The sequence below is a fragment of the Ailuropoda melanoleuca genome, chromosome 5 (genome assembly GCF_002007445.2).
Source record: "Ailuropoda melanoleuca isolate Jingjing chromosome 5, ASM200744v2, whole genome shotgun sequence".
NCBI lineage: Eukaryota > Metazoa > Chordata > Mammalia > Carnivora > Ursidae > Ailuropoda > Ailuropoda melanoleuca.
Window position 1 is genome coordinate 126,454,282 of NC_048222.1, and position 11,267 is coordinate 126,465,548.

General features: G+C 43.3%; 1 protein-coding gene across 2 annotated transcripts in view; it reads right to left on the reverse strand.

Annotated features, from left to right (window-relative positions):
* The window catches only part of FAT4 (FAT atypical cadherin 4), a 166,375-nt gene extending 155,682 nt beyond the window's left edge, over positions 1 to 10,693 (reverse strand). Inside the window, exons 1-2 of one of the 2 annotated variants that reach the window (XM_034661646.1) lie at positions 10,560 to 10,693; positions 4,955 to 10,141 (exon numbers count right to left, since the gene is read on the reverse strand). In XM_034661646.1, coding sequence (XP_034517537.1) covers positions 4,955 to 10,129 — 5,175 coding nt within the window. In that variant the 5' untranslated portion in view covers positions 10,130 to 10,141; positions 10,560 to 10,693. Of the gene's footprint in view, positions 1 to 4,954; positions 10,160 to 10,559 lie in introns of those variants that run through there. The other variant, XM_011226348.3, reaches the window with a different exon arrangement.
* Between the last annotated feature and the right edge of the window lie 574 nt (positions 10,694 to 11,267).

The window sequence follows — 11,267 nt, forward strand, 5'->3', positions numbered from 1 at the left end:
CACTCCCCCTGCTTATGTTCCTTCTCTCACTGGCTGTCTCTATCTCTGTCAAATAAATAAATAAAATCTTAAAAAAAAAAAAAAGAAATCTTGATGGTGTTCACTGTGAAAACAAATCAATTTATTACCCAATTGCTAAAATTCCTTTTTGTTAATGTCAGAGTCTGTGCACCTATTATTCCAAACACACTTCTAATAGACTATTTCTAGTGGCTTTTCTTAAACTGAAATGTAAAAACCTCATTACCTAAACCAATGGTCCTCCTCAGTGCAACATGGGGCTCGAGGCACACCAGAGACCCATTAAAGAGGCCTAGGAAGTCAAAACTGTCTTCCTTATAATGCGCAACATTGCCTGCCTTTTTCTCTGTATTGACATGCACACTAGAGGTGCAAAAGCAAAGATGGGTAAGACTGCTGGCACCTTCGCAGAAACTACAGCAGTCGCTCTAAAGCATTCTAGCAGTAATTGTATTCTTCACCGCTAGGCACTCACAGTAAAAATAAAATGCCAGTTGCGCTTAAAAACTGAAGAAGATCTTCTGAAGAAATAGCAAAATTATTAAATTTATTAAATCTAGGCCCTTAAATCTCAATGTTTTTTCAGTATTTTGTGTGGCAAACAGTAGAAGAATGTACATAAACGACTAATCTGTGCCTAAGGACCATAGCTGTCTCAAAGAAAAGCATGCATATGAATGAACTGCAAGCTAAACTAGCTGCTTTACTTATGGAATACAGTTTTTATTTGAAAGCACAACTGACAGGGAAACTATATGTTTTTAGACTTGAGTGTGTGGCAGATACTTATTTGTTAGCAAATGAACAGAGGGGACCTGACACTTGAAGGAAAAGAATAATATATATTACCAAAATAAAATTTGAGATTTCGAGTAAAAAATTCAAATTTTAAAAAACTTCTAACCATTGCCATGAAATTGAGAGTCAATATATATTTAAAGAGCTTTTTGGTAAGATGCTTAGCAATTATTACAATTGCAAAGATTGCAAGTAAATTTTAAGAGAGTCCCACTTGTGGAGTTCTGGTGTGGTAGCAAAAGAAAATCAAAAATTATCTGAAAAGAATACCAAAGTATGCCTTCCTTATCCAACTTCATGGATCTGAGTGAGGATGGATTCTTTTCATATACTTTAACTGAAATAATTTACTGCAATGGAATGAATGAGAAGATTTGAGAATTCAGCTGTGTACTCTTAAGCCAAATATTAAAGGGATTTATGAAAATATAAAATACTGTCTCTCTTTTCATTATTTTTTAAGTTTGGGAAATAAAGTTTTTTAATAAAGTAAAAATATGTGTTTAATATGATTTTTAAACAAATTAATAAATATATAAATTTTTCTCCGTTTTTAATGTTCAAAATGATAAATTTTGATAGATAAGACACATCCAAACTAACGCTCTTTGAAGCCCTTAACAACTTCTAAGAGCCCACAGGGGTACTAAGACCAACAATTTGAGAACTGTGAGCTGGACACATGTACAGTACGCCCTTCCATTTAAACCCTAAGTTCCATGTAAGACCACCCACCTAAGTTTCTCTTTCCTCTTTGAGCTTTCTGGCAATTCTCAATTCACTTGTACAGCAGAGATAATTGGCATGTCTTTATGTCCTTAGTTCAATTCATAATCAAGATCAATTTTACTAATTTCCTCCATTCCCCCAGCTTCTCTCTGTTGAGTTATTCCTGAGGCAAGAGAAAGCATATTCTTGTCTTAATTCTTCTACCATCTCATTTACCAAACATGTACTGAGCACCTACTATACCTCAGGTATATACCAGACTCTGAGATAATTCAGATCAATGAAACAAAACCTCTGGTTTTGTTGAGGTACAACCAAGTCCCTAAGTTGCATGTTTCTATACAATGCATATTAAAAAAGAAATGTCCATTGAAGCACTACATCCCTATTTTTTCTTGAACCTAGAAAAATAGTACAAAGTTTATATGAGCTGTTCTAACATAATCAAGATTTATCCAAGAATATTAAGACAAAAAACTGTAACAGACCTTGTGTCTACAACTCAAAAGTCATCCTTGAAAAACTCCTATTCATGCCAAAGGTTTAGGTATGATAAGTAGGGTAAGTGAAGGTGCACAATTGGACAGATCTCTGGAATGAGCAATATCAGAGCCACAGCCCTCTCCATAAGTGTCAGAGCTTGAAAAAGAATGCAGATTAAATCATTTCTCTTTTACCCACTGACCCTCTGCTTGCCCATGGAATGCGATCAGCTATGACTCTAGCCAGAAACCTGAGTAAGCAACTATCAGTGCACATGAATAATTTAAAAAAAAAATGTATTGGAGCAAATTTTGCACTTGAAAACAAACAACTGAAAAATCACCTCTGACAACAAGAGGTAACATAACCTATTTTTGCACAATTGCAGCAAATTAATTGTTTGAGCAGAAGGAAAAAAGAACTTCATTGTATATACTTGAAAGATACAACCAATAATAACATGAAATTCTAGCTCCCAACTACTGCTTTCAATATTCTTTGGAGAAACACATTTGCTTTTAATTATAGGAGTGGTTGGAGCTTGGAAACTCAAACTTGGTTTACAATTTCAGCACTTCAGTTCACAGAAAATACACTGACAGTTTTTTTTTTTTTTTGCTTATAAAAAATCATCATAATGAATTTCCCCAGATTTTTAGATAAATAGGGTGAAGTAAATATGAACAACTTTTTATATTGGTGTTATTTGATATTTAAAGAGTAACGGACATACTATCCCCTATTACCAGCAAAATTACTTACAATTATTACTTTTTAACCCTCATGCCTATTGCAGAGACAGCACTATTTAATAAATTTAAGCCAAGCTGATCTTTTCGTATTTAATGAATAAATAGCAAGACAAAATAAATCTAATGATACCAATGGGCATCTATTCTCATTTTTCATGTTGTTATAATAAAATGTAATGCACTGAGCCAAACAACAACAACAACAACCAATAACATTATTTGGTTTACTGTTTGACAAATTCATCTAACATTTAGAAAGACTTAATTGTCTATCTTTAATAAATATTTCAGTTTTCTAACTAATTAAATCTCTTTATCTAATAAATAATCCCAGAGAAGGAAGGTAGAAATAGGGGGTCAGTTAACATGAGGAATAACTGGAAATCAATATAAAATTACATGTAAATCTTGGCCTAAGTTAAACCAAATAGCTCAACATATAAGATCCATGTTAAGATCTTTAAAAAGCTAATTAGGTAAAAGAGGGCATTTGGGTTAGAAGTCCCTTCAGGGCTATGTATATGGATAAAACGGAATTCCAGTTAGAATTATATCTCTAAGAATTATATCTCTATTAAGAATTATATCTCTAATTATATTGCTAATATCCTCTAGGCCAAGAATACGCTGCTCTTCCTGCAGAATAGCTACAGCTAGCTATTATGAAAAAAAAAAGTCACAAGGGATTANGAATTATATCTCTAAGAATTATATCTCTATTAAGAATTATATCTCTAATTATATTGCTAATATCCTCTAGGCCAAGAATACGCTGCTCTTCCTGCAGAATAGCTAGAGCTAGCTATTATGAAAAAAAAAAGTCACAAGGGATTAAAAAAAGATAATAATAATAATAAATGAACATTTTAAATGAAGAAAGCCTCCTCACCCTCCACCCCACCCCACCCCCCCCCAAAAAAAAGGAAAACAAGAAAACAAATACGTAAGCCTCAATTTCACTAGTATATTGTGTCTGGGATACTGCCAAGTATCACAAACCACATTTGATATTTTGTGTTTTTGGCTGAGTGACACTAAAATGTCTTTGAGGGGTGGGGGAGGGAGAGAAGGAACTTAGAAAACAGAGAACAAGAACTTTCCAGAGTACAGCTATGTGATTCCTAGTTGAGTATCAAAACAACATTGGAAGTAGTTTAATGAAAATACAAATCAATAATACACAGAGGTAGTAGCCTAAAATACACCCCCAGGAAAGGCCAAGGTTGGAATTCTTTAAGCATAAGCTAGAAACCTAATTTCTTACCCATCAGCAGACAGAATAACATGTGCCTATACCATAGCACTGAACACGGATTTGTATCAAAAAGCACCCTCTAATCTCTGATAATTCACAGCACGTTGCATGCTTTCATTCAAGAGGGAAGAGAAAGGATTACCCTAAATCAGAAGATAGTGCCTCAAATGTGAAAGCAGATGAGATCAGGAATCTCTCCAAACTTGGCTCAGCACATTAAAATTAGTCACTGTCTATAAAGAAACTGCCAAGACTGCTGAGGATGTGAAAGTTAATACTGTCCTGATGTAAACTGCCAGTCTGTACTGTCTTGCCACTCCTCCCAGAAAGCTATGCTCTAATGCTGATTTCTATCAAAGTTCTTCATTTTGGAATAAAAATTCATGTCTGAAATCACCCATTCTCTAGCAGACTTCCTTACTGAGAAGTGTCTAGTTAGTGCACTGATTCAGCTTAGACAAACGGNCCTGATGTAAACTGCCAGTCTGTACTGTCTTGCCACTCCTCCCAGAAAGCTATGCTCTAATGCTGATTTCTACCAAAGTTCTTCATTTCTTTCATGTCTGAAATCACCCATTCTCTAGCAGACTTCCTTACTGAGAACAGTGCACTGATTCAGCTTAGACAAACGGATTTTTTTTTCCACTTCTGAAATGGTTCGATTTCTCCCTGGCCTTATACACATGATTGCTATGAGGTGAAGCATATAAACTGTTCATTGCTTGGTTTTGACCAGGGTTAAACCTAAATTTTATGTGATTCTTGTTCTTTTTGTGACAGAACAGTTTATATGCTCCTGTCAGTAATATTAACAATAAGCAATGAAGGTAAATTATTATAGAAAGTAAATATGAGAGAACAATCTTTCTAAAAAGCACATCAACAAATAATTCATAAATGACTACAAAATCATTACCTCTGCTCTCTGTGTTCTGGGAAAAGCAGTTGATTTTTCTATGGCATAAACATCCACCAGGTAAAGACATGCTCCTTGCTCCCGGTCCAGAATGGCTGCAGTCTGAATTATGCCAGTTTGTCGTCCAATAGTAAAGAGGCGTCCAACTGTTTTTTCTTCACAACGAACTGAAACAATGTAATACTCCACGGGGGCTTCAGATCCTCTAGGGCTAGCTGCTTCTATGGATATTACGTTGGTACCAATGGGTTCACCCTCCTTCAAAATAGTTATATATTTGGGTTGAGTAAAAACAGGTCCATCAAGGCCCTGAAGAATGATGGTCAATTCAGTGGTTGATTTCCTCCTTTCAGGGCCAAGGTCTGTTGCTGAAACTATGAGGTTATAGATCAGCTGTGAAGGCACCAGTGCGGAAGCCACTCTCAAGTCTCCACTGTAACGATCCACAATGAAGGTGTCTGTGTCCCCATTGATGATCTCATACTCCACTTCTCCGTTAGCCCCTTCATCTGGGTCTGCAGCCATTATCGTTGTCAGAACAGAACCAATCACAGCCGAGGGGTCTGCAGCAAGGGCATTTTGTGATATAAACATTGGAACGTTGTCATTGAGGTCTGTGACCAAAATGGTCACGTTTTTCAAAGCATAGCGTCTCGTTTCTATAGGCACCGCTTGATCATTGGCTTTTACAGTTAACTCAAAGAGATTGGCGAATTCCCGATCTATTTCAGCACTCGTAAATATAGTGCCTTTGACTTCATCTATGCCAAAGTGGTTGCCCCTGGGCATCTGCTGAATGATTGTATAGGATAGTTGCCCGTTAATGTCGGCATCAGGGTCATGTGCAGTCACTGAAATGACGGACGTTCCAATGGGAATGTTCTCAACAATAGACTTGAAAATATCCCCAGGAGGAAAGCTAGGAGGATTGTCATTAAAGTCCCTCACATGTATAACCACTGACATTGTAGATGAACGAGGAGGCCTTCCTTGGTCTTTTGCTGTTATATTTAATTTGTACAAAGACTGTGTCTCAAAGTCCAATTTTTTGGCAAGAAAAATACTCCCAGTATTTGGGCTGATGCTAAAAGTTCCATGGTTGTTAGTTCCAGTAATACTATAATGTAAATCAGCATTGTCACCTGAATCTGAATCGGTTGCAGTAACAGAGGACACGAGTTCACCAATTCTCATGTTTTCCAAAACATCAACAAATAGTGTTGATTTAGGGAAAGAAGGGGTATTGTCATTTTCATCTAAAATATCAATATTTAAGGTACAGGTTGAGTTGAGGGAGACTGCACCTGAATCCACTGCTTGAATTACAAGGGAATAGGCAGGTGTTGCTTCATAGTCTAATTTGCCAATTAGTGTCACCTGACCAGAGGTACTGTCTATAGCAAACTGTCTTTCTTCATTTCCTTTCATTACAGAATAATGAATGAGTCCATTATTACCTTCATCGACATCTGAGGCAGATACTCTTAAAACTTGTGTCAGGTTAGCTGCTGACTCTGATATTGTGGCTTGGTAAAAGTCTTTTAAAAATTTGGGAGCATTATCATTTATATCCTTCATGTAAACATGTACTGTGGCCTGATCCTTGAGAGGCTGAGGGAGCCCCTGATCTGTTGCAATGACTGTAAAGCTAAACACTGCAGTCCCCCTCTGCCTCATAAGAGACTCCCTGTCAAACTGACGAGTATTTGTAATTTCCCCACTAATAGCATGCAACACAAAATCTGGCTGCACCATTTCAAAAGAATACCTTACTTCTCCATTTGGCCCAAAGTCTTTATCTATAGCATTTACTTTGCCCACAAATGACCCAGCTCTCTGCTCCTCTTCAAAATAAAATGTGTAATTGGTACTATTAAAAAGAGGTCTGTTATCATTTACATCTTCTAAAATTACAGTAACATTCACAGTAGCACTAAGGGGTTCCACTGCTCTGTCAGAAGCAACAACCAGTAAAACATATCTGTCTTGAAGTTCACGGTCCAGTTCACTCTTTATATACAATTGACCATCGGGGAAAATGCCAAAAGCATCCCCTGTATTTCCTTCAGCAATGCTGTATGCAATTTCACCATTTGCTCCTGAATCCTTATCAAAAGCTTGTACTTTAAAGAATCGGGAATTCACAGGTTCTGACTCAGAAAGGGTGACCTCATAAGAAAGTTGATCAAACACTGGTGGGTTGTCATTTACATCATGAACATACACAGTCAAGATGAAGCTAGAGGACAGCTGTGGAACACCCATATCAGATGCCAAGATCTCTATTTGGTAGGAACCAGCATGAACATCCAGGGGCCCTAGCAGACTAATATTACCATTCTTTTCATTGATAGTAAACAGGTTCTTGGGGTTTTGCTTCAGGCTATAGAGTACCATGCCATTGACACCTTCATCAGGGTCCACAGCTTTGGCTTGGAAAATGCTGTGACCTGCCTGCCAATTCTCCACCACGTTTACGCTCTCTACTGCCTGAAGGAAATGGGGAGAGTTGTCATTCAAGTCCTTAACCGTTATGTTAACCATAGTGTCTCCAGTCACCGTGCCCCCACTGGCCACTACTTTCAGCTGATAAAAGGATTGCTCTTCTCTGTCAATCACACTCGCTGTGGTAAGGTGCCCAGTGACCTGGTTGATAGCAAACATACCTTTCTGATCCCCAGTAGTAATGAGATAACTGATGTTGGAATTGAGATCCATGGTGGATGCAGACACACTACCCACATGATATCCCAGAGCCACATTCTCAAAGACCACGAAGCTGTAGGCAGCCTGGCTGAATACAGGTGGGTTGTCTTGAGTGTCCAATACAGTGATGGTTACTATTGCCTGGTTGGGAGACTGTAAATTGCCACCATCAGTAGCCACTATTTGCAACTGGTAAGCTGTTTTTTCTTCTCTGTCTAGGGCCATTCTGGTAGAAATAACCCCACTTTGAGCATTGACTTGAAACCGAGACCTGTCCCCAGCTGATATACTATATTTGATAGTTCCATTGAGACCCAAGTCTGGGTCAGTGGCAGATACTGTAGTGATGTAACTTCCTCCAGGCTCATTCTCCTGAATATGAGCAAAGTATTGGATTGGGTAAAACACAGGACTGTTGTCATTCACATCCAGGAGACTCACATTTATTCGAACCATTGATGACTGGGGAGGGGAGCCCAGATCTGTGGCCAGAACCAATAGGGAATAGAAAGCTTGCTCCTCTCTGTCCAAGGAGGCAATAGTACTCAACTTCCCAGACACGGGATCCAGCCGGAAGGATCTCTGGTCAGTCTCAGCCTCTTGCAGGGAGAAGCGCACTGTCCCATTGTCACCCAGGTCTCTATCAGTTGCCCTGAGCACCAGGAGTTCTGTCCCTGTTGGGGCATTCTCAACCACAGACACATCATACCCTTCTGGCTGGCTAAATACTGGCTTTTCATCATTCACATCCAGGAGAGTTACTACAAGCTGGGCATAGGAAAATTTGGGGTGAACCCCCTGGTCCCGAGCACTGATATTCAGTACAATCTGGGAAGCCAATTCACGGTCCAAGCCCCCAGCAACCCCAGTGGTCACCAGGCCGCTATGTTCGCTGATATGGAACCAACCTAGTCCGTTGCCAGAGACGATGCTGTAACGCAGATTCGCGTTGAGACCAGAGTCGCCATCAGTGGCAGACACTCCACTCACATAGCTTCCCGGGGGTGCCTCCTCGCTCAGGTTCACTCTGTACACTTGCTGTGCAAAGATAGGAGGGTGGTCATTGATGTCATTTACGAAAATCACCAGGCTCGCCACCGAAGAACGCGCCTGGACCGCTGCGCCAGGGGGCGCCCCGTAGTTATCAGAGACGGAAACTGTGAGGTTGTAAGAAGGGATGCGCTCACGGTCTAGGGCGCTGGCCACTTTGATGAGGCTCAGGTTCGGCACTTTGCTGCTCTGCACCTCAAAGTGGCGCTGCTCATTGCCCCCTAGAATCTGCACAGAAATATTCCCGTTGGCCGCGGGCGAGTCTGCGTCCGTCACGGTGAGCAGAGCCACCACAGTGCCCACTTGAGCGTTCTCATCTACAGAGGCGTAGCGCGAAGTGGCAGGGAAGTAGCGGAATTTCACCACGGGGTCATTGTCGTTGACATCTAGCAGCTGAATGAGCGCCTCGGCACGCCCAGTGAGGGAAGGCACGCCTCGGTCCATAGCCTGCACGGTAAGCGAGTACTGGCGCCTGGCCTCGAAGTCCAGGGGCTCCCGCACCGTGATAAGCCCCGTTTCGGGGTCCATTTGGAAGGGAGTTCCCTCGTCCTGCAGTCGATAGCGGATGTCCGCATTGGTGCCCTCGTCAGCGTCCGCCGCCGCCACCTGGAGGACGCTGGAGCCCACCGCCGCGTCCTCAGGCACCCCCGCCTGGTAGTGGGAACTGCCAAAAACCGGGGGGTTGTCATTTATGTCTTGCACAGTCACGTTTACCTGAAGGTAGCCCCGCCGCTTCGGCTCACCCTTGTCCTCCACTTCCACCAATAGCTGGTACTGCGGTGTGACCTCGCGGTCCAGCCCGCCCTTGGACACCAGATGCAGAAACGCACCTTCGCCGCTCGGGTTCAGGGTGATGTCCAGGCGGAAGCGACCTGCCTCGTTCCCCTGGATGATGCGGTAAGAGCGATGGTCCACACCATTGGAGCCGATATCCGAGTCGGTGGCTGTATCCAAGATGACTTGGCGCCCGCTGCTACTGTCCTCCTTGAAAGTGACCACGATGGAGGGATCGGGGAAGACGGGGGCGTTGTCATTGAGGTCTCGCACCAGCACTCGCACTTCGGTGGGATAGGTGGGAGAGCTGGAAAGGACCACCAGGTTGATCACGTCGCTGGGCAAGCTCTCGCGGTCGATGGTAGAGGTGGTGTAGAGGGCCCCGGTGCTGCTGTTTATGGCAAACAGGGCGTGGCTTTCGCTGAGCCGGTAGGTGAAGCCTGGGCGCGTCTGGATGGTGCCCACCAACGTGCCGGGTGGTTGCTCTTCCAGCACCTGGAACACCTGGCGCTGCTCGGCCCCGCTGACCCGGGCCGGCCCGGGGAGCTGTGATAGCAGCCAAAAGACTCGGAGGAGCTGAAATACTGATAGAGAGGGCAGCTGGAGCCATGGGCGCCCAGGCGCCCTGTGTGCTGCCAAGTCCATGGTCCTGGCTCCCTGGAACGGTGTGATAAAGAGAAGGAAGAGTGAAGCAAAAAGAATAATAGCAGGGATTAAGTAGCCCCAGCAAAAAGTTCAGCCTACGGCTCTGAGAGCTCTGCTATTTCAAAGAACCTCCAGCCCAGCAGAAGCAAATCGCGTCAGAGAAAGGCTCCAGGTAGCCATTTGGACTTGTAGTACGAGAGAGATGCCCAGACGAAAAGCGGCAAGGCATTCCGCGGGGCACTCCTGTGCGTTGATGAATTCCCAGAAAAGTTTCTCAAACCTCCTACGTTTTCCCCCTTCACTTTGTTTTTTGAATCCAGAGAGTCTGAGCGTTTTCGCCCGGGTGGATGTGGATTGGGAGAGGCTGCCTGTATTTAAGGTATATGAGGAATCATTGCAAACAATTGTCTTCAGAAACTTTAGAACTTACCCACGGCGAAGAAACTGAAGAGGGAAGAACAAACGTCGGTAGAGATGTGTGGAGAGAACAATTGCTCACGGGGGAGGGGGCGGTGGGGGAACCGGGAGATTATCGAATTCCTTTCCCAAAAGCTGGAGGCGAGGGATTTCCTCGAGTCCTCACTCCTCAATAACAAGGCTGCAAGGCCCCTCCAGCAGGGCTGCAGAAGTGGCCGCTGAGGCCGGGGCTCCGGCGTCTGCGCGCTGGCAGCTAGCGATTGCGTTCCAAGCGCTCGCGTTGGAGCTAGGGCTCCGGTACCCAGGAGCGCTCAGCTCCGTCCCTTCTCTTGCAGCCGCCGCCGCCGCCGCCCCTGCTGCGGCTTGGAGCCGGTGGTCGCGCGCAGGCAACATCCAGTGCTCCTCTGCATTTTGTTTTGTTTTGTTTTGTTTTTGTTTTTTACCTCTGCCGAGGTGCCTGCCGACTCATTATTTGTACATCCAAATCGACTGCAGGTCCGTCCCCCTTTCTTCTCGGCCTCGCAGGGGTCGGGCAGGAACAGCGCGCGGTCCCCGAGTCCCCTCCCCTCACCATGCCAAGGGGATCGGTCTCCGGCGGCCCCGGTCAGAAGCCCTCTCCAGTGCGCCTCGCCCGTGCCCCCGTTATCTTTGCTTTTATTGTCCCGTGTCAGTTTCACTTTGTAATCCACAAGCCTTTTTGTTTGGGGCGGGGGGTGGTTGG